The following is a 22,895-nucleotide window of genomic DNA, read 5'->3' on the forward strand; positions in this document are numbered from 1 at the left end:
ACAGCTGGAAAAAACACAGGATAGGTGATTTGGCGCTGGGTGTGTGTTTTGGTTTACATGTTAAGGCATAAAGGAGAGCAGACAAAGAAATGATGTTGAAGGCTGATTTGCTTTCTTCACTCATAGCACCACACACACACACACACACACACACACACAAAAGAAAATGTTGAAGAAGATCATAAAGACTAGATCATATCCATGGTTTGCAAAAGCAAATTTCACACATATTTCAGAATTCATAAACACCTATTTACAATACATGAATGGTAAAAATATATATATGTTTTTATATGTAAATGCCATTGATTGAAGATATATTTTGAGTGCCAACTTGAAGATATTTATCATCAGTATGCCGTACAGGGGGGGAAATGTAGGCAATTTCCAGTGCCATTACTGTACCAGACTGATGCAGTTTCCAAATTTGTCACCACCTTCTTCTTCTGTGTGTAAAACAAATCAACAAATTCTTTCTTGTCCAGGTAAACACTGTTTTGCGGGAAATCCTGATGTTATTTAAGTCTCATGCACTTTGGGTGTTCTTTTGTCAGAAGGCTTTGTGCATACTCAAAACTGTGACTTCCTGCTTCCTTATATCTCTTATTAGCATCATAACATCATCTACACATATATTTTCCCCCAGGTTTGCATTGGCGTGTTTTGTAACTAATTTCTATGCAAATTCTGAATTTATTGAATCAATAAAGTTCTAACCCTGCTTTTGGTTATGGATGGAGCTATTTTCCAGATTTGCTTTTAATGCGGTGTAGACCACACTGGTGGTTAACACACTCCTGGGAGTAATGCGAGGTAAACCCGATGATGATAGCACAGAGAGAGGCACCTTGATGAGGGCGAGGTATGCAACCCTGACTCCGTTTGACCCGCCCACTCTCGGGGATGATTGGCTGCGGATTATCAGCGCATCCCTCTGTTGGCTTCGTCTGCTGTCACTTAATCTCACAGCGTTCAGAATACCGCAGGGTCAAGGAGGTATGAAGGCTGACAAACGTTAAGTGAGATACAGCTCTGAAGGATACAAAGCGTTTGGAGCAAACTACAGGGACGCGCTTGGCTATGGTAAGACCTCACCCTGATCCGAAACGGGATAATCTTTGCTGTATGACATTTTTTTTTTTTTTTTTTTACCAAACAGCCAGGAGGCGGTAAAGACTTAAGGTTATTAGGCTATAGGTCCGATCGTGCGCTTGGGAAAATCCAAAGGGAAAATAATGCCCCGATGACACTGTGCGTCCTGAAGTTGGATGCAGGCTACTCATAGGAAAAAAAAAATAATAACACGTGTGCATTCGTTTTATACGTAGCAGTCCATTGATGAGTGGGTGTAAAAACTTTCTTCTTGTCGGCTCTACTCTTTTGCGTTATTATACTATTATTATTGTTTTCATTATTAGCTATATAGCCTACTTTAATTAAGATCTGCAAGAGGCGTTAATAGCGTCTACACCTTTAAGTCATTAGCTGATAATTTATCATGTATTTTTTTCCCCTCTAGTCAGCCTGCGGCACGGAATTCAGATTGTCAAATCTCGGAAAGGTTTTGTCAAATTTCCTTTATTCGGAGCTCCTCTGGACATTTTTACTCATGGGGATGGGATTGTTAACGGGCGCAGCTGCCCGCGTAGGTGCGATAATTGGATCTGAATCTCGCGATGATCAGATCAATTAGCGGCCCTGCAGTGAAAGGTCTTTGTCCGCCAAGGGAGCGTCAAGGTGTATCAGACGGACTGTTTATGGCGCACGACTTCAAATGCAGAGGAGAGAAGAGAAGAGAAGAGAAGAGAAGAGAAGAGAAGAGAAGAGAAGAAGCACGTCTAGATCTAGATGCAGATCCAGATTATTTAAATTTACTCAACAGTATCTGAACATCACCTACACCTCACAGTGACCCTTTTCTTTTCTCTTTGTACAGCCTTAAGCCTCTGGTCCATCTCCTGTACTTGTGCAGCCATGTGGAGTGGTTGAATAATTCATCATAATGGTGACAGACCCGAATCCTTTAACTTATGGAATATTTATACACCTATTATTATGTATAAATATGTATGAGAGGTAGCCTGACCACCCTGGAAGCCATTATTCATCCACTTTGTCAGCAGTTTCCTTGGATGAAGGAGGATGGGCAAGGGTCCCTATGCAGGCTCTTCATGAACAATGGATGAACATTGGCTCTTTATGAACTAAATGTATGTGTGTGGGGCGGAGACTAGTAGCTACATTTCCTTGAGAATTTCCCCACTGGTCTATTTTCGTGTTTTCATGCTTCACAGAAAAGTTTAGATTCCTGCAGTATAAGTCCTCCAGCTTTCCGTTATTCATCTTCAGCATCTTTTTTTTTTAAAGGTGCACTGTACAAGATGTGAGGACGGTGTAGACTCAGCAGACAAAAGCCATGGCATAGGTGCACATCATTTGATGGTGGGGGATATATGGGTCTTAATATGGGGTCTGACTCGCTGATGTGCTTATTCAGCGTTTTTTTGCCAATAACATAATTCAACCCTCTGTAATTTTGCACAGTGTATCTTTAGATGATGATGATGATGGTGATGATTACTATTATTCTGCTACATTTTTGGTGCTGCTGAGCCTTGTGTTCTTTGTGTCCTCCTTTCCCTTGCATTTTCTGATGATGAATTTTCAGTGTCTTCAAGTTGCGCTCTGTGCTCTGTCTGTTCAGCCGTGGTGGCTGGTGATTCTCATGCTAACCGTTCACTTCTTCTATTTATTCCAAACAATAATGTTGTTCTGCAGCAGGAAATGTAAATCACATCATTTCCTCACCAGAGGATTTCCTGGGAAACACCTGACCTCAGCAGGTGGCAACAAAAACGATTTTATTAGCCAGCAGACAAAGGTAGAATCATAACTGTGACATTTCTTTAGGCTGTTTCAAAGTGTTACATGTTTAATGGATTCACCTCATGGTGCACAGTGGAGTCACTCCATGCTCTGTCATGTGTGACCAACTGATGATAGAGTCCCAGCCAATGTCTTTGAGACATTATTAGCCTAAATTGGAGTAATTAAAGGTGCACTATGCAAAATCACCAAGGGTTGTTTGAAGTGGGGAACATTTAGATGTAACTCATACAACAAACAAACAAAACAAGATAGTCCACAGATAATAAGTGCCATGTAAATTCAGACAACAAATTTTGTGCTTATTTCTCATGATTTTGTCAATTTAGGCTAAACAGTCCTCACTTAAACATCAGAAATATGGAAATAGTGTACCTTATTGTGAAACAGTGAACTCATTCCACTGGCTCTAACACGGCAGCTGGCTTCTGTCTATGGGGAGACACAGTCTGTGTGAACTGGAACAGCTTCTCTTCCAGTTGCTATTTTTGCTGCTGGTCTGATTTAGACGGGGCCACAACCGGCTGTACTGAGCTCTGCAGATCTGGTGGAAGATCAGTGTACTTCTGGGTTTTGACACCAGGTGGCAGCATCCCGGCACAAACGTCATGGTCTCTTTGATAGACCAACAATGACTTACAGAGTGGGAGTAAATATGAGTGTGCTACCTACTGCTCCTTTTCAGACATGTATTATGTATCTATTTTATAAAATAAACTCAGTCAGTCAGTCAGTAAATAAGTAGGCTGTGGCAGTGTAAATTGCCTTGGTCAGTTCAGACTTAGACTATTTTAGTTAGCAGAGATACAAAGAAAATCAGTCTTAGTTTTTATTGAGGAAATAATGCTCAACTTCATACGTTTCTCTCAGTTTAAACTTTAGTCGCTGATAAGATAGTAGATGCCAAATAATCCTAGAAATTCCCCTAAATTCCCATGCGTGGACTTTGACTGGAGGGATTTTGTTCAGCAGCTCACTTTCACTTTTCATTTTGCATTCCACCACCATGTGATCTCATGGATTGAGTAAAAGTAATGGGAACAAATAGCAGGTTCTCAACAGTCCTCCTCCTTTCCCTTACTGTTAGTTATTCCAAACAGGTTGGTGCAAGCCTTGGCTATCAAATTTCCACAGGTTTGGGCGTAGGGTCAAAGTAAGACAAAGCATATTTTGTATTTGGTGTGTGCGCGCGCGCGTGTGTGTGTGTGTGTGTGTGTGTGTGTGTGTGTGTGCGTGTGTGTATGTGAGGGATGCCAGTGGAATCCATCCTTGTCACATGTCTTACGGGAAATCTCACAGTTGGTGGGAAGCGAAGATAGGCTAATATGTTTAAAACAACTTATTGGTTTTTCATGGTTCATTCTCCTCTAACTGTTTCCCCGCTCACAGCAGCTCATGAAAACACAACAGTAGCAGATAAAAGTGTCAGACATTAGAAACTGTGGAATGTACCAGTACAAAATGACTGCTACTGTATTTTAGAGAAAAAAATAACTTAAATGTACCATCACACCATGACGCCCTTAGTATATTTCCATTAGAGTGCCATGGTCAGCCTATACTTATGGATTATTGTACACTGACAACATGCAGTCCAGATGTTTTCAGTGAAACATATTTGCCCTGTGCCTGGCGCTGACTCATGTCCTGTAGTTCATTAACTAAAGTGGAGGATCAGATGAGTGACCTCTCATATCCTGTCTCCCACTCTTCAGTTCTCAAGAAAAAGAGGCATTGTATGAAGAAATAAGACAAATAGCCACACAACTGTATTGACGCATTTATTAAAAACCTTCTATATCTGGAAAGTGACCAAAAGGCATATAAAAATAAATAACCGACTTAAGTTAGCTTTTCCAGGGGTTCACATACCATAAAAAAATAAGACGTTGACCATTAAACTGTTTTTAAAAGCTAAACTGTTTCTGTATATAAACATTTAAGAAACAAGGAGCCACCAGGGCATAGTTATGACTATTATCTCAGTTATTTACACAGTAAAACGCTCTGCAGCAGGCCTGCAGAGTTTGATTTATGACCCAGACCTCAGTGCTATGTAGTATTTAGGTAGAGAAGAATATGATAGCATGAAGTTCTCTAGGAGAGTCACTGGCAGTCTGGTTATCAGTCTGTTGTGAAGGCCCATAGTCAGACAGGAAGTCGGATGGACACTCCATGCAGTAGTGTTGCTTTGTTTTTCTGGCTAGTTTGAGGATGTGAGCCTCCGGCTGTGACCCCTTTTCCTCTGACGAGGGTGCTGCTGGCCTCTCCTCCTCCTCCTCTTCAGGCACAACCTCACATCACGACCCAAGTTTTTGGCCCTGAAAAACACAAAGAGAAGCACAATAGTTAGACTTGAAGTGCATTTATTGCATTTATTTAGGGCTTAACTCAAGTGAGTATCAGTCTGTGTATCAATTAAAAAGACACCTCTTAATTCAAATGTGCATTTTGCAAAATGTGCACATGAGGTCACTGTGCAGTTTTTCATAGATATTTTTTCATGTCATTTTTTTATTATAGCTACAGGCAAAAGTTTAAAAGCAGCAGATGTAAAAATGTGTTACATGCAAACATTCCTGTCTCAGTTAAAAACTGTTCTGCAGCACATAAAAGACATAGTCACATCAAAATATATAATGGTGGTATAAAATTATATAAAAATTAGGAACGCTTCATGAATTTGCATGTTATTATTTGAATGTTGTGTGTGTGCGTGTGTGTGTGTGTGTGCAAGGGCATGGATAGCTTAGGGAAAAGTTGACCATAACTACAGAAAAGGCAACACAGAAGAAGGATTATGCCACCGAAATGGTAACAATAATAGTTTGCATGGCACCCAGTAAGGTGCTGCCAGCCGTGTTGTATGAGAGTTATCAAGAGGGTGGAAATGTTTTGATCTGTCAGATTGCCCAAGTGAAATGAACCGTCCTTTTATTTTCTTATCTTTATTGTGCAATAGATTCTGATAGGTTACAATCTATTGCATGATAAGGATATCACTGAAACTGTGTGAAAACCTTGTAACTACCATTTTAGTGATTTTAATGGCTTAATACAAACTCAAAAATAACTGGTTGTCTACCTAAAAACAAAGCTTTTTGATCTTAGTTCCTGGAAAATAGTGTCATTTAACAAACTGTGACTGTGTGTGTGTGTGTGTGTGTGTGTGTGTGTTTGTGTGTGTGTACTATCATGCTCCCAATGAGATGATTCACTGATCATGTGTCTTACCTATTCCAGCAGCGTATCAGTAGTTTGCCCAGTGGTGCCTCTGGGTTCAGACACACAAGCTCGCTGTTTTTCTTCAGTGTTACTCTGAAAAACACAAGAAAAGCCACACATTTAGTCACACACAGCTGGATGTGTTTATGTATTTATGTGTGTGTTTGTGTGTGTGTTTGCTTGTTTATTTGTGCATCAGGATCTGAGGATGCAGTACTCACATGACTGTGTTTCTGTCGCAGTTATGGCTTTTGGGCAAGACTGCCAGGTCTTTCAGCTGCCCTCTGACAGCATTTTGTGTCTCAGGACATAAACATCTTCCTGGGACAAACGGGCTGCCTGACACTCGCACTACACATGGACACATAAACAGGATTAGGAGTTAATTCAATATAGCGCTACATTAGCCCAGATTCACGTTTTGCCCATTATGAGGCACACGTGTATCCAAAATATTGCGAAAGAAAGAAACTAAGAATAAAAGAGATAACATGCATTGAAAGATTCATAGATAGAATAGAGATATACATAGAGAAATACATTACCTGCTACAAGTGTGCAGCAGAGGACCAGGAAAGTGAGCTGGATGCCTGACTGAAGATTAAGCTTCATGCTGGAGACAAGCTGAGCGTTGACAGTGAGCCTTAAGCCGCATGGTGCTGTTTTATACCCCGACTCCTCCCACACACACTCAGCACTGGGCTTTCCAAACTACCAGGAAATTCCCTCAGTCACTCTCCTTCACAAGAGTCTGGATTTAGATAATGTGGCTGTCAAGGCCAGGCCAGTCCTCAGGATTTGTCACAAAAGACTTGACACCTTTAAGGATATACTGATTCATCTGTTTTTTCCTTTTCCTGTGCGTTGATTTTGGTGGTCATAACTAGCACTGACTCCTCAGAGTTTGGCTTTAATCTCTAATTTATGTGAAAGCTGTTGATTATACCTCAGACATGACAGATGCATGTTAATCATTGGGACAATACTACCGAGTTGACAGTGTAACAGCATTTGGTATTACTGATTCACTTGATTGTCCTTGATTCAGTGTGCTCACAGTGTCATTCCTGGCTTTGTTAAGTGTTGTCCTAGCATGCAAGCCTGATCAGTCCCCTGGCACAGGAGCAACAAGACCATGTGATTTCTTGTAAATCTTAAGCTTTCTTTTAACACAGTGGTCATTGGTTCGGCAGCCTTTTGACTGAAATCTTTTCCAACCCGACACCTTGCATCAGAAATAAAACCTGACAGCATCATGATGACACTATATTACTATCTATTTATGTTTTAGTTGTTTATTTATGTATTTTATTTTTCAGTTTTACATTTTCAATTTGTATGACCAAAGGAATTCCACCTCTAGGGATAATAAAACTGAACTTTAGCCGTGTATTTGCATTATCATTACGATTATACATTCTTGTGTGATTATTTTGCACATTGGAACAGATATGATAATTCAGACATAATGGTCATGTTAATGTATCTCTCTCTCTCTCATGTTCCCCATGCTCCAGCTCTGCTCTCGTCAGAATGGGTGAGGGTCAGACCTACGTGAAGCTCAATGAAGAGAAGCTCATATCAAAGTAAGTCCTTTTGTATTTACTCTGCCTCCACTCACTGTTTGGTTTACAGAGCTGTTTCACAGGGGAACACAGACCTTTATTTATGCAGCTTGTCTCATTGAGAACAGGATTTTTTTTTTCAAGAGTTGTCTGCTTACAAAAGAATAGTTAGAATAGCGATGCACACATGGACATGTTTCTGTGTTGCCATTCAACAAATGAGCAAAAATAAATGAAATCAATCAGTGCAACTGTTACCATGAAGAGAAATAATTGCATACAATGAATCACACTGATGATGACATGTGTTGCACATGTCGTTAGTGTCATTGATTTAGGATTTAGAAAGTAACTGCAGTACATTTACTGAAGTATTGTACAGCTTTGAGGTGCTGGCACTTCATTTGAGTATTGCATGTAATAATAATTACATGCAGAACATAAAATATGATGGATTGCTTGAGTGTATATGGAGCACCTAGACCTAAATTTAAATGCGCCTTACAGGGTAATGTATCAATAATTTCACACTTTGAAAGGAACCAGTCCTCACAATTAGTGTTTGTACTTTCATTGCTTAAGTGCATTTTACTGCTAATACTTACATACGTGAGCAAAACTGTGAATATTATGAATCCAGGACTTTTACATGCAGGACTTTTGCAGAAGGGTCATGTCTTGTTAAGTTGCTCATTGCCTTTTTCTCATAGCTTGAAAGAAATCAAGCCCATTTGCTCAGGTTTCAAAGGGTTAAATAAAGGACTGGGTATATTTTTCCAGCACTGCATGATTTTATCCTTAATGGTCTTGTGCCCATGCTCAGGTCTGACATCTTGTCACTGCTCAGAACCTACAACTGTTACCATGAAGGGAAAAACTTCCAGCTGAGAACGCGCGAGGTAAGACGAGCCCTCCCACACACACATCATCTGACAGGAGGCCGTGGTCAGGAGGCAATTCACAACAGAGACAATTGATGACAACTGGATGTTGGAAACAATCGGAAGTTTGGCATTGTGTGTGTGTGCTGGATTACTGAACAAACCACATATATTTTATAATGGGTTATACACACGTGACAAAACTGGAAGTAGTTAAACTAGCTCTTTGATTCTCAAGCAGATAATGAGGACAAATAACTGTAGCTAGCTCCAAATGGCCTTGCTTCCAGCAGTGGTTCCAAGCGCAGACCTGACAATCCTGGGTTGTTTCCCAACATGCCAACTGCCAATGAGTACAAGTGAAACCACAAAAAGCCCCTTTTCCCTCATGTTGAAAATGGAAAGAGAGGGAGAATTCCAAATTTCGGGCGTATATACTAAATGCTTAGCGAAGCAGTTGTATGTTAAATGTTTTTGCTGTTGTGGTATAAGTGCCTGATGTTGTAAAGCTGTACGCAGGAGTGAGGTTATTTGTTTGATAATTATTGTATGGGTTTTTATGGCTGGGAGTTCCCCCTAAAAATGTGTGGTCACCGGGACTGAGGGTCCTGCTTGGTTTGTGTGTGTGTGTGTGTGTGTGTGTGTGTGTGTGTGTGTGTGTCTCCCATATTACATTAGGTCTGTGAGTATGTGGGGAATTTTCCAGGAAAGAGACAGTCTAGCAAGACTGGCTAAAAAAGACAAAGACAGACCATGACCACTCCGCTGTCCACACACACATACACAGATACACACACTTGAGAACACCCAAAGAGATAAGATTTTAAAAAGGTCACTTATGCTCAACATTGATAAAAAGAAAAATAGAGTGATGCTGTAAGAGGAAAGTGGAAAGTGACTCAAACAGTGTGCCTTGATGTAATACAGTGTAAGAGTTTTCCCTATTTTCGATGGAAAGAGGTCAGCTGGCAGCTAAAGTTGGGATTTTACGTCATCTTTTAACAGTGCCAAATTGTTTTCTATTATCCCATGTTTTTATCAGTTCAGTCAAACAATGTAGCGCTGCTGTAATGACTAAATGCATTTAAGTAAACATGGCTCACTGACTCAATTACCGAAATGATTCATGCTCAATATGATATATTGACCTTGTTTGACATGATGGTTTAACCTCATTACCCAGATGTAGTGAGCCCATAGATTTCTCCACACTGAGTCACCAGACATGTTGTGGATGTAGGCAGAAAAACATTAGTCAGCATGGACATACTGTGGTAAGAAGTTGGACTGAGCAAAAATGTACAATTTCCTAATCTCAACTAAAACATTATATGGAGAATGTTTCCAAAAAAAAAAAAAAAAAAAACACTTAAAAACCGCCTTAGATTTGTCCAGACATTTGACTCTCATTTGTGTTGCAACACACCTGCCATGCCTGAGTGGCTGTTGTTATTGCCTCATCAGCTACATTCAGAAAAACAGGTTGGGTGTGAAGGAGCCAGGGAAAGTGGAGCTGTTTAGTTAACAAAGGCATATAATTGTTGTGAAGTTTACATCATATAATGTAACGCTATTCCACAGGTGTGGTCAGGTGATAGGTCTTAGTCATGTGTAGGAGAAACAGCGCCAGGGGATTTGACTCAGGTGTTAAGCACCGTTCGCACAAAACTATGTCTTGGTAAAAAAAAAAAAAAAAAAAAAAAGTTTGGCACAAGCCCTGACATGTACAAATAAGTACCATGCGTCCTACCGTATCAGTCCCTGGAAAAGTGATAGTGTTGATGATGATGCCATACTTTATTGGCAAACATACAAACAGTTGAACCTAAGAATGATTTTCCCATATCAGACTGTCTCGTTTGATAAATTATCTGAGGAGGGTGAAGTGTATCTAGTATTTCACATGGAAAAAACGGTAAAAAATTAAAGAGAAAATCTGAAAAAAGACAATTGATTTGAGTTGTAGAAATATGTTTTTTTGTATCCCTTAAATCCTCTAGTGACCCCTCAAAATCACCTCACGTCCTTCAAGGAGGTCCAGACCCTCATGAGAGTGTGAACCACTGACAAATAGGTAACTGTCTCTCTGGAGCTGGTAGGGTTTTTCACCTCAGCAGTGTGGATGCTTGCTGACAGGACTAAGAGCCTGGATCCTCTGGCTGCAGGATGGAGTCTGTAATTAATTTGCTTTATGACCGCCCCAGCCCTGCCACCCCAAATGTGGTCAGAGATCATTATGTTGATGATGTGATTAATCATGCACAAGATTTCCGTATATTCCAGTTAGCCTTGGTTTGAGGAAAATGTGGTTGTGGCCATAAATGTCTTTAAGAAAAAGAGCCGATCTGTTCGTCTCTGTGCCTGCGGCTCCCTCTTGTGGCCATTTTAGGAAATGCTAGTGTATGAGCGAGGTTTTGGAGTTTGTTTTTTGTTTTTTTTGTTTTTTTTAAATTAATAAATTAATGATAAATTATAAGGAAAGGAAAGGAAAAAAACACCAGCTGTGTTGCTGTGTTATGTTAGTTTAGCAAACATGCTATCAAAAAAGCAAAAGCAAATGTAGAATTTTTCAAGAAAGATGGAAGGAGCTGTTGTTTTTTTTCAGGAAAGTAAATGGCATACCAGTATTCTGTATATTTGTTGCATTTCTCTCTCTTCTGCTTTATGTAATTCTACAATGTTGTTTTCATGCCAACATGCAGTTTCTCATCAACTGGTGGGCTCCAGAATGATCAATTTAGAATAATAAATTAGACGTCTAAAAGTCTAAAATGTGTCAATTCAAATCATATTGACGATGGCAAAAAAAAAAAAAAAAAAAAAAAAAAATCTGGAACATGCAAGGACTGATTTGCACAAATGCAGCCCACTACCTGATGAGTCTGATGTCCCTGGTTTACAGCCTGCAGTAGTATTACAAAACATACAGCCTGCCATCACTTTTCAAACCTGTGGGGGGCGTAGTTTATGAACTAGTCTGCAGGTTGTGTATGTAGACCCACTTGGTTTACAGAGGCAGTCTACTGCAGTACCACTGACCGCCACCAGAGAGCAATGCAATACAGTGTTTCGCCTGCAGAAAAAAAATCAGTTTAGTCTGCTGAAGGCCGGTAAAGGCACAGCTGTGATGTCTTCATTTCAGTCAAAATCCGTTTGTTAGATTGTTACATTTTGGTGCCTCTAGAGGTTGTTCACTACTGAAACCACATTCATGTCCTGTAGTAACCTGAGCCAAAAGAAATACAGAAGAACAATAAACAGTTTCACATTTGTTTTATTAAAAACCACATCCATTCCATATAAAAAAAATAACACAATGTAAACATGGAGACCTGAGTCCTTAGTGCATAGAAATAAATATTTCTTCAGCTCTACAAGAGCCTCACTTTGGTCCTCTGCTTCCTCAGCCACCATGCTGAGTCCTTTATAGTCCTTTGAGTTGTTACCACTTGTATAAACAGAGCAGGTTAATCCACTTTTGTGTTTTTTACGAGGCACTCCACAAAGGGCCTACAGAGATTCATCTGTTTTGCCCTCAGTCACATCCCACTTCAAGTCCTTATCTGTGTCTGCCCAAACAGCCAGTCCACAGGATCCGTGCCCCTGCAGTCTCTCTCCCTGCCCATCCTGAGAGAGAGCTCCTCTGTGCTAGTTAGGCTGGGGGTGCAGGGTCGGGAAGTCCTTAAGGCACGGGGAGGACCGCGAGGCAAAGAGGCTGACACAGAGAGCTTCATTTGGTTCTTGGTGAAAAGCCGAGGCCTGGGGGACCTCTGGAGTCTGACGGGGCCGCAACTGGGGGCCTCCACAGGACGGGCAAGAGCCTGGATGCTCGTCATGTAGTCATCTAGAGACTGGGAGCTCTGGGTAGGCTGAGAAGATGAGGAAGGGACAGGGACACCCTGCGAAGCTGAGTCCTCTAGCGTCTCAGTTATGGTGGGTAAGAGAGCCAGTGCGAGCAGCAGCCGTCTGCGCTTCATGCTTCAGGGAGAGAGGAGAGACGAAAGAGTTAAAACAAGGGCTCTTTGTCAGAAGGCTCAGATGAGACCTGGTAAGCAAAACAACAAACCAGCTAATAAACAAATTGAGATCTCTAGAATTATTTTGATTTTCATTTTAAATCGTCAGTCACTGTGTTTTGTTTTGTTTTGTTTGGCTATGTTTTTTTTTTTTTAATCTTTGCTGCACTTGCTGCTTTGACTGCATTATACTGCCAAAAGCTGTTTTCATATACATTTATACATTATGAAATATAAAAGATTATGCAAACTAAAATCAATTCCCTGATAATTGTCCATACTCTCTTTTTTTAAAAGTGATTTTATGAAGCATAGTTATATAACATCTCAATTAAAAATCAATATACAAATAAACTGACATCTGCTTTTCAGATGATAATCTGATCCTATGGTTAAGTCTTGAGAGCAATAAAATCTTAAGTGTTGCTGCAATTCTACAACAAGTTGTAGGCACAATATTTAAGACCACAGTTTACAGTCTGAAGCCAGGAAAGTATACAGATAAGAAGTGCGCTCACCTTTGCTACTTGAGTTGTTAGTCCGACAGTCCGTGTGAAATAGAGTGATGTTCAGCCGCTGAGTGAGTTTGAATAGGACTGGTGTGTGAAGCCAGGCTTTATATACAGGCTGCTGCAGAGAGATAAGCCCACACCGAGGCTTCTAAATATAGCCCAACTGACCTTGTTCCTTTCTGTGTGAATGTGTGCATGTGTGAAAGAGAGAGAGAGAGTGTGTGTGTGTGTGTGTGAGAGGCGGGGTTGTTCAGGAAACTCAGGAGTGGTGGGTTACTGAGGTTCAGTGCTGCAGCTGCACTGAATGTTTATATTCCAGAAACAATGAAGCCCTGGGAGCAATCACATCGACATTGTCTCACCCACCCACACCCACCCTCAGCACTCCCCCACCCCACCCATGCCCCCCCGCTTTGCTCCCTCCCCTCCTTTTTTTCTCGCTTTCCCTTATCTTTCATCTTTCTCTCTGGTCTCTCGCTTTTTAAATGGGTGTTATATGATTCTAAAGGCATTACCTCTCGGTGACAAGAAAAGATTGCTTTCAGCCCACAGGAAAATATTTCTCACAGTAATTTGCACGACAAACACTCTTTTGATTGCTTCCTTGCACGGCTCTGACATAACTATTACACGATCCATTACAACTGAAAATTTCAACCGTATAATCCACACAGAATATACCAGCCTCATAGTAATTATTAACATGAAAGGCGAGGTAATTAGCATCCCTTTCAGCAAAATTAGCTTAAATTCATGAACTGTTTATGTGTCCCACATATCACATAGCCTTCCCCTCCACGGTCCCATCAGCATCAGTTTATCATGTCACCTGACACATCTGCTACTTTTTCACTGTGTGTGTGTGTGTGTGTGTGTGTGTGTCCCCAGATGGCATGCATAATGCTATCAGCAGATTACAGAGACTTCCTCTTGAATGATGTGTGCATGTGCGTGTGTGTGTGTATGTGGAAGTGTGAAATTGTCCAGTCTCATGCAAGAAGTTTTATTTTCTGAAGTATTTTGGTTTTACGATCTCTGTGGAAAATTGATGCGTAGATCAAACAGTCTTGTTATAACGGGAATCTTGGTTATGTGTTGCTTTGCTCTCTGGGGTGCGGCAATGATGTAAAAGCTGTTTTAAAATGGAAGTGTGTCATTTGATTTCATAGAGCATCTGATGGTAACATGATGGTCTATGTATATATGTACTATATCTGATGGACAGGGTCAGCGTTATTTATAGAACACTTTGACCAACAAAACAAAACTATATCACAAGGTTTAAAACTGGCAGAGGATTAAAAACAAAATTAAGTAATGACCATAATATACATATACATAGCCGTATACACAAATACACATACATGCATATACCTCTGTACATACACAAGATAGTGTTATAAAAACAACAGGAAAAGACTCTTCGTCACAGTTGAGATGTGTTATAGAAGGATAACAGATTTAGTCAAAGCGTATTTTATAGTCACATTTGGTTGCACAATATCAGACATAAAAAGTAAAAACAGAATAAAACTGCAAAAAAAAGTGAACCAAACTAAGCTTTTTGATGTGCTAAATAACTAATACGACCTGAGAAAGAGTGGCTCTCCCAGCTCAGATTTGTCATTCAGGCCTACAAACTTGTTATTTATTTATTTGTTTATGTATAATTACTTTTTCAAACTCCAGTTTTCAGATTTGAATACTGTAATGGACTGATGCTGGGTATGTTTTGTTTGTACACAGTTTGTATGTCTGCCTCTAAGTTTAGAGTTTCATTTTGTGGATAAACGAAAGCCTCATTGCGTGTACGTGACCTGCCGCAGCCATGACTCTGCGCTGCTTTCCGAGACGTGACTTCACCCCTGTACAGCAGGGTGGGTCAGACCTGGCTGGGTTTCTTCAAGAGAGAGAGTTCACCCCGTAGCTGTGAGCGACTGGTCCTGCACGTACACCTGACATGGAGCCACCATGGCTGCCTGCCAGCAGGATTTCCCTTCTGACCAAGAGTGCTGATGATGATTATTATTGTTATGTGTGTGTGTGTGTGTGTGTGTGTGTGTGTGTGTGTGTGTGTGTGCGTGTGCGTGCGTGCGTGTGTGCGTGCGTGTGTGTGTAGGAGAATGGAGACCTCATTCTCGAGGGTTTGCTGAATATCTACTGGGGTCTTCGTCGACCAATCAGGCTCCAGATGCACGATGACAACGAAAGGTTCCGTTACGCCGCCACAGGATTCAATCGGTATAAACCACAAACAAATCAAACACAGACGTCTTCATTTTCTGTACAAACAGGTCAACATCATAGCCCTCACACACACCCTAAATCACACTGCTGACACATATCAAGAGTCATTCCTATAAAACCTGTTGTACTCAAACTGAAGTGACTTGAGAAAAAGACACTAGAGGGGCTTTTCAATAATGTTTCCCACAGTTCTCACTTCTTAACATCGGCTTTATCTCACATGAATAAGATGTGGTCGACTGAATCCATGGATTGGTTTAAGTATATGCCCTAGGGCTGGGATGATATGCTTATTTCCTGATTCGATACTATCACAATACTTTGGTGGCGATGCAATTTTACAATTTATTATGATTTTTTTTAAAAATTATCCTCTAGTTTGTGGATGTAATGTTCCATAAAGCTCTGATTATCTTAATTAAAGGTCACAATGGGTCATTTTATAGAGCCAGTTTCAAAAAATTTTCTCTCTACAATGAAATGGCTACTATGGGGGCAACATTATCACATATTAATAAAACTGGGCTCATTGAATCCACAAGAGTCTCAGCTTTCCAATTAAACCCAATTTATGCAACTCCAAGACTGCTGAGGCCTCAGTATGCACAAAAACACAATTTTACAACAGGCCAAAATAACACATTTGTACTGCATGCAAAAACTGGCACTGTTTGTGGCCCAAACTGCATGGGATTAGCATAAGGTGGTCATGTCTGCAAAGGAGAGACCTGTGGGTGCCCAGAAATCCCATTTTCATTCAGACATCTTGAGGTCAGACGTCAAGGGACACCTTTCAACAATGGCCACGTGAGCTTTTCCCTCGCCAAAATTTAGCCTAACTTTGGAGTAATAATTAGTCCCCTTGCTGAGAAACCTAGCGATTCAGTAATGAAAAATAAATAAATAAATAAATAAATAAATACAAGAATATTTTCATACAAAGACATGTTAGGCTCAGTTGCACAGACATATGATTGTAAAGCATGTTTTCCAGTAATTGTCCTACAGAATTTGAAGCCTGCGATACTTAAGTGCCTGCATTATGTTACTCAAAATATTTACAAAACTCTTGCATGTAATTTGAAGTGATACTTTATCTTGGAAATGTTACCATGCTGAAAACCAATTTATTTCTGCCTGATCACTGTGTTTGTACAGGAACGACAGATCTGCAGTGGCAAAGTCAGTGTCAGTGGAGTCCAACAATAATTCACCAGGCAGAGAAACTGTACCAACGAGTGAGTAATCCACGTGCACACGCGCACCTGCTGGATCATGATAGATTGCTGCTCCTCACGATTAAACAGATTACATATTCAAAGGTGCTGCACTCATTGTTTCCAGTGGAAAGAATGACGCGCATATCGAGCACGGCTTAATGTGAGATGTCACTCACATCAGATTACCAAGCCTCCAATTGTCAAGGACCAAACACATCACATGATATCGGCCATTTATTAAACATCATATAATATGATATGATATGAAATGATATGATGTGATATGATGGAAATTCCTGTCAGACCACACATCTGCATAATAACTGAAAACCTGCAATCAAATTTTACTTTTTTATTTAATCACTCAATCATGTTTTTTGTAAAGTAATTCTTTGTTCCAAGTGTTTTCCCCTACTGTAAAGTCAGTGCTGCCATAAAGAGCTGCTGTATCCAAACTAAAATTATTATTTATATTATTATTACTTAGGGTTTCAAAGGATAGTTTCATTGTCTACATGGTCTAAATGCTTCTTCAGAGTCTAAAATGAATGGCGTCTGCCTTCAAAAATCTATATCAGTCCAATCCTAAATCCATAAATGACAAAAAAAAAAAAAAACAGCAGAAGAGAAACTACAATAGCTCTCTGGGGAAAAAAAAAAAAAAAAAACTTCAAAAGGTGATTGCTGCAACTGAAAATATTAATCCATGTTTCCCAAGAGCTGTATTATGCAGTGTCACACTAATACACATTAATATGCAGTGCATTAGTTTGTTTTTAACTTTGCAAGAAGCAACAGAAAAAGTTTGTTTTGTTTCCATATTCTCAGAAGGGAAATTTTGACTAACCTAGCAGTGTTAGGGGAGACTGGGGTAAGATGAGCCATTTTTCATATTTAGGATCACTACATCAAGGCAATCATAGTTTTGTCACTAACTAATATATCTGCATATATTTCAGGATGTTGTGCATCTCTTCAAACAAACAGAATGAGTGTAAACATAACTGTTTCCATAATATAGCATGTCCAAAAAAAGTGGTCTTGTGGCTCAACTTACCCCGTGTATGGGGTAAGTTGAGCATAGGAGCGGGGTAAGTTGAGCGGTATCCCTACTCCCCCTCTACCCTCCTCCACACCTCCATCCCACCCCTCCCTCACCTTCTCCCTCCCTAAATAACAGTCACTTCTTCACATTCATGTGTATTTTTATTTATTAAACACAATTCAACAGGTACAATAAACAGCTGTTTTAGCATGCCTTAAAGTGCGCTTGGGAAGAGAACATTAACAGCTGTGTTTTTGGAAAGAAAACACTAGAACACTAGCTTCTCGGTGTCCTTGCTGACAGTAAGGTCAGTTATGAACATATGAATGTAACACATTTGAACACTGAACCAAAATACACTTACCCCATACACTTAATAAATAATTAATATTTATTATTTTATTATTTTATTAATTAATTAATCAATTTATTTTTTATTCATTCATTCAATATTTCATACTTATTTAATATTTAAGACATTTAGGCTACAGCCAAAATATACTTATTAAGTGTATGGGGCTCCGGCTCAACTTGACTTACTTGACTTAAGCCCTTTGCTCCTCTCGGGTGCATAGGCCACTGACAAATATCCTCCATTTCACTCTGTTCGTGGCTTTTTGCTCAACCTCTCCCCAGTTGAGCCCACTCTCCGACATTTCTGCCTCTACACTTCTTCTCCAGCTGTTCCTGGGGCGGCTCAACTTACCCCTGGCCAAATGGCTCAACTTACCCCAGAGCTACCATTTTGACTTTTTTAGTCCCCACAACTAAAATGGTGCACTTTTATGCTAGGTTTATGACCTCATGTTGTAGCTCATAGATACCACAACTGATGTATAAAACAAATTTAAAATGATCTATTTTGGTCTTAACACAATTCTCAGGAAACTAATGATAGACTAAATTCACTTTCAAGAGTAAAAAATGTTTTTTTGGAAATAAATGTCTAACCACTTTGCCCATGTGGTTCTTACCTTCACAGACTCCATGAAATGATGCCTTCCTCTTAAATATTTGGTCAAACGATCAATATTTTTTACCGTTTCCTAGCAACAGGGGGTGGCTCAACTTACCCTTTGGCTCAACTTACCCCAGTCTCCCCTATGTCTTTAAATCTGGATGTTGCACACTAAATTTTCTTGGTTGACAGCATGAAAACATAATGGAAGAAAAAAGTCTAAAAAAAAAGTCCAAAATCTCACAGTGTTTCCTTCCTTCGTTTTATATAACACCTCTTGTGGGCAGTATCACTATTTAAAAAAAAAATGTACGGAAACCTATTTCTGTTCCATGTGCATGATGATCCATTTTTGCAAGGCGGAAAATCTCATTTAACTGCCTGTTTCCTCGCATATTTCTGTGTTTAACAGCTGGCCAGGGTAAAAAGTGTTACCATCAGATGCCATATATGGCCACATCATAAGAAAAGGTGTGCTTGTGTTTCCATGAGGTGGTGACACGAGCAGCGGTCTGGAGGAAGAGGAGGTTCCTCAGCTGCTGAGGACCAGGAGTGACGCTTCCTTCATGGGAGTTCAGAGGAGGTCGAAGACACAAAGTGCCCGAGACCTGCAACGCCTTCGCACACACAGGTTCTCCATCAACGGACACTTCTATAACCACAAGGTAATTAGTACACACACAGGCAGACACACACACCCTCATATTATTGTATCTCCTGGTGCACAGAGGCAGCCATTTCCTCTGCGGGTGTGTCTGCACCAGCGCTGAGTGCTTCACAATAGTCTGCTGTATGCTGGTTGCATTAATGTGCCCTGGAATACAGGGTTACACAGAGGTTCATCAATTTCTCCAGAATTTCTGTGTGAGTTGTGTTGATTGCCAGGACGCACACACATACACACACAGACACAAGCATGTGCACACACACACACACACACACACACACACACACACACACACACACACACACACACACAAAGCTGTGACTGAACAGATTGCAGTTGCAGGCCCAGGGATTTCCTCTCCGTTCCAGATTTCCTGTTCAAAATGGCCAAGGTGTTTTAGCTCGACAAGTCCAGGAATCTCTATTGTTGATGAAGCAAAGTTCCACAGACCATTATCGTCCATTCCTAAGACTCCTCCTTTCCTAATTTCTGTGGAATTAATTCTCTCCCCTTGTCCCCAGACATCTGTTTTTACTCCAGCCTATGGCTCGGTCACAAATGTGCGGGTCAATAGCTCCATGACGACTGTTCAAGTCCTCGACCTGCTGCTACACAAATTCAGGGTAAGCAATGAAACACAGGTTACAGGCCAAGGGGTGTTTCAGTAAAGCCCAGACCCCTTCAGAAAATATTTCCTTCATTTGTATCCAGTAGTTATTAAATTGGATGTGTTCCAGTTGGACAAACACTAACAGTCTATCCTCTCAAGAAGACCCATCACTATTTATGTGAATTCTAACCTTGTGCATTTCATTTGTTAACACAACTGTGTTATTATTTTAATGCAAATAGTTCATAGTGCTGATAGTAGAAGTATTCCCAGTCCATGACATGGAGAAATTATTTCAGTGTGTATTAATAATCACTATATATTTTCAGTGCATTTTTATAATACAGCGTTATACCGAAAACTGTGTTAATTTTGGTCACAATGATTGTGATTTTGAATTTTTATATTGTTCTATTTCTGTCTTTTAAGGTGGAGAATAAATCTGACGAGTTTGTTCTTTATATGGTGCATGAGTCTGGAGGTAAGCCTTAACTGACAATGTGCTTTATGTCACTATAGTTGGTGTTTGTGTGTGTGTGTGTGTGTGTGTGTGTGTGTGTGTGTGTGTGTGTGAGTGTGTGTGTGTGTGTGTGATCAAATGGTTTCCTTGTCTATGATCCTGTAGAGCGGACTAGACTGAGGGATGGCGAGTACCCACTGGTGGCACGGGTGCTTTACGGACCCTGTGAGAAAATATCCAAGATCTTCATCATGGAGGCAGACCTCGGAGAGGAAGTCACATACGATGTGCGTCTTGGCCTCCTGCCACTCTCTCTGTCTTCTCAAGTGACCTCCATTTTTTTTTTTTTTGTTTAGTCTCAGAATATACACACAATGACACAATGGTCCAATGATAGACCCTCGGGTTAATTTTAGCAGGCCGAGGACACGTATCCTGTTTTAGGACTGATGTAACAATAGAGTGAGATGACTGGATGAATGCTGTTTCTGTCCTGAGCGTGAAAACAAACCACTGTTGTAGCTGGAGAGAGGTTTTTAGGGTGTATGGAGAATCTCAAATCATCAGCTCACTATCAAACATTACATTTGGGTAGCAGAAGAGCTATTCCATTTTATATTTACCTGCCCGTACCTTCTTTTACTGAAGGTATAGTATGTTTTGATTTTTTTTATCAAGTCAGGGAGATGAGAGATTGACAGAGACGGAGGTGAAAGCTCTGTTGGGATTTGATGCCATAGGCCAGAGGAGGCATTTGCAGAGGCACAGTCTTTAAACTCTTGGTTATCTCTGGTTACAGGTGTTGTAGTGTCTTTCTCATGCAAATATGTTTGAATGCTTTTCTCTCCAGGTTGCCCAGTACATAAAGTTTGAGATTCCCGTTTTAGACAGCTTTGTGGAGAAACTTAAAGAGGAAGAGGAGCGCGAGATACTGAAACTGACCAAAAAGTAAGTCACGAGTACAGATTCCTCTGCTTTGTATGCTACATTGTAAAACGTCAACTGAGACAAGGCCCTCTGTAACAACACATGCACTTTGTCTGCCTGCTGACCTCAAACAGATCAAAACATGGATTGGATTGTTAGTGCAGTCAGAGAAATCAATACCTTCCATACGCTGTTTCCCCATGGTGGCGAACTACAGAAAAAAAAAAAAAAAAGAGCATCTGATGTCCTATGTAGTGAAAAGAGAGTCTCCATCCATGGCAAATGTGTGTGTTTTAGTTTTATACTCCATTGTACCCATGAATTTCATAACAGTGTATTAATTAAAAAAAAAAAAACAACAACACAGATTTCAGCTTTAAACTTTTCACTTGTGACTCACTACAAGCCAGATTGTGTAATCCTTTAATTTGTATGACTCATGAGGTTTTAACTTAATAATCCTGGCAGTGCATGTGTGTGTGTCTGTATGTGTGTGTGTGTGTGTGTGTGTGTGTGTGTGTGTGTGTGTCTAACTCTGTCTTTTCTCATCTCTGCAGGTACAGCGCTCTGAGGTCCATGATCTTACATCAAATTGCAGGCATAGATCACAACAGTGATAGAGTATGAATGTGCCTGTATGTACTGATGTAATGTGTGTGTGTGTGTGTGTGTGTGTGTGTGTGTGTGTGTGTGTGTGTGTATGTGTGTGAGTGTGTGTGCGAAGGGCGGTTGAGTGTAGGGACAAGTCGAGCTGGACAACACCATGCTGATTTGCCGACCGAATACGGAAACATTTGCAAATACAATAAGGAATGTAGAGTTAAAGGTAATAAATAACGGCTGCAATAGAACCATATCATACACCAATGTGCTTCTACTTTTGGACTGATAGATCTTTACAATTTCTACTGTATATTCTGTTACCATTGCTTTGATATCAATTATATTGGTATATTCACATTTTGTATAAGAGATCTTATGTAAGAGGTTGTGCTCTACAGATATTTATAATTCTATATGATGTTTTTGGCAATTTTTTTTCTGACACGGATGTTTTTATGTAATAATAAAGCAGTTTTAGCCTGGCCTTTGTAAATGCTGTTGGATCTCTGCTGACAGAAAGCACAATATACAGCTCAGACTGTTCCCACAAAGCAAACAGCAATCTTTATTATTTCCTGCACTTCCACAGTAACTGGAGCACAGATTAGCATTGTTCTTCCAAGTGACCCTCTCTGCCAGCATGTTCCCATGAGCGCTGTGTGTATGTGTGCGTGCGTGCACGCGTCCAGGCTTGTCAACCCATCACCATAACACAATGGAGGTATCCTGAGAGAGGAGGGCTGTTCCTTTTTCCCACAGTTTCACAACAACAGTAACAGTCATATGTGGTGGACCAGTCCCACTAAAATCAATTGCCAACCACTGTAATTATTGTATTAGACTGATCTCTCAAATTCAGATTTTCAAACTTAAAAGTGCTTTATTGGCGTGATAAATAGCCTTTTGAATTGCCAAAGCAGACATCACATGTAGGACAAGAAATCAGCACGTATTCATAGCCACAATCACAGCATATACAGGTGTAAAACAACAACAACAAAATAATAAGTGTAGTTTATTATATATAATATTTTATTATGAATTATGTAGTTGCAATGTATGTGTTGTTGCAT

At 40.2% G+C, this 22,895-nt stretch overlaps 2 protein-coding genes and 1 long non-coding RNA gene across 3 annotated transcripts; 1 reads left to right on the top strand and 2 right to left on the bottom strand.

Annotated features, from left to right (window-relative positions):
* The first annotated feature begins 974 nt into the window (after window positions 1-974).
* Window positions 975-22,305, top strand: rassf4a (Ras association domain family member 4a). Its single transcript, XM_030070618.1, has 11 exons — window positions 975-1,083; window positions 7,629-7,697; window positions 8,500-8,575; window positions 15,205-15,326; window positions 16,491-16,570; window positions 19,048-19,220; window positions 19,744-19,845; window positions 20,262-20,313; window positions 20,458-20,579; window positions 21,143-21,240; window positions 21,777-22,305. The coding sequence occupies exons 2-11, from the start codon at window positions 7,645-7,647 to the stop codon at window positions 21,844-21,846; spliced, it is 948 nt and encodes a 315-aa protein (XP_029926478.1). The 5' UTR covers window positions 975-1,083; window positions 7,629-7,644; the 3' UTR covers window positions 21,847-22,305.
* LOC115372590 (C-X-C motif chemokine 11-like) lies at window positions 4,643-6,734 on the bottom strand. Its single transcript, XM_030070619.1, has 4 exons — window positions 6,657-6,734; window positions 6,333-6,462; window positions 6,121-6,204; window positions 4,643-5,207 (listed from the first exon to the last, which is right to left on the bottom strand). Exons 1-4 carry the CDS (start codon window positions 6,721-6,723, stop codon window positions 5,090-5,092), a joined length of 399 nt encoding a protein of 132 aa, XP_029926479.1. The 5' UTR covers window positions 6,724-6,734; the 3' UTR covers window positions 4,643-5,089.
* On the bottom strand, window positions 11,814-13,236 carry LOC115372591 (uncharacterized). Its single transcript, XR_003929461.1, has 2 exons — window positions 13,092-13,236; window positions 11,814-12,535 (listed from the first exon to the last, which is right to left on the bottom strand). It is a non-coding gene; the product is annotated as an uncharacterized LOC115372591 (long non-coding RNA).
* Window positions 22,306-22,895: the final 590 nt, after the last annotated feature.

This window comes from Myripristis murdjan, chromosome 15, assembly GCF_902150065.1.
Source record: "Myripristis murdjan chromosome 15, fMyrMur1.1, whole genome shotgun sequence".
Classification (NCBI taxonomy): domain Eukaryota; kingdom Metazoa; phylum Chordata; class Actinopteri; order Holocentriformes; family Holocentridae; genus Myripristis; species Myripristis murdjan.

What these genes read in the sequence shown, in the direction of transcription:
- LOC115372590 (XM_030070619.1), bottom strand. Translation starts at nt 6,723, where the DNA reads ATGAAGCTTAATCTTCAGTCAGGCATCCAGCTCACTTTCCTGGTCCTC. An exon ending in TGCGACAGAAACACAGTCAT is followed by an intron (nt 6,205 to 6,332) that starts GTGAGTACTGCA and finishes TGTGTTTTTCAG; the next exon opens with AGTAACACTGAAGAAAAACA. An exon ending in CTGATACGCTGCTGGAATAG is followed by an intron (nt 5,208 to 6,120) that starts GTAAGACACATG and finishes TGTGTTTTTCAG; the next exon opens with GGCCAAAAACTTGGGTCGTG.
- rassf4a (XM_030070618.1), top strand. Translation starts at nt 7,645, where the DNA reads ATGGGTGAGGGTCAGACCTACGTGAAGCTCAATGAAGAGAAGCTCATA. An exon ending in GCCGCCACAGGATTCAATCG is followed by an intron (nt 15,327 to 16,490) that starts GTATAAACCACA and finishes GTGTTTGTACAG; the next exon opens with GAACGACAGATCTGCAGTGG. An exon ending in TATGGTGCATGAGTCTGGAG is followed by an intron (nt 20,314 to 20,457) that starts GTAAGCCTTAAC and finishes ATGATCCTGTAG; the next exon opens with AGCGGACTAGACTGAGGGAT.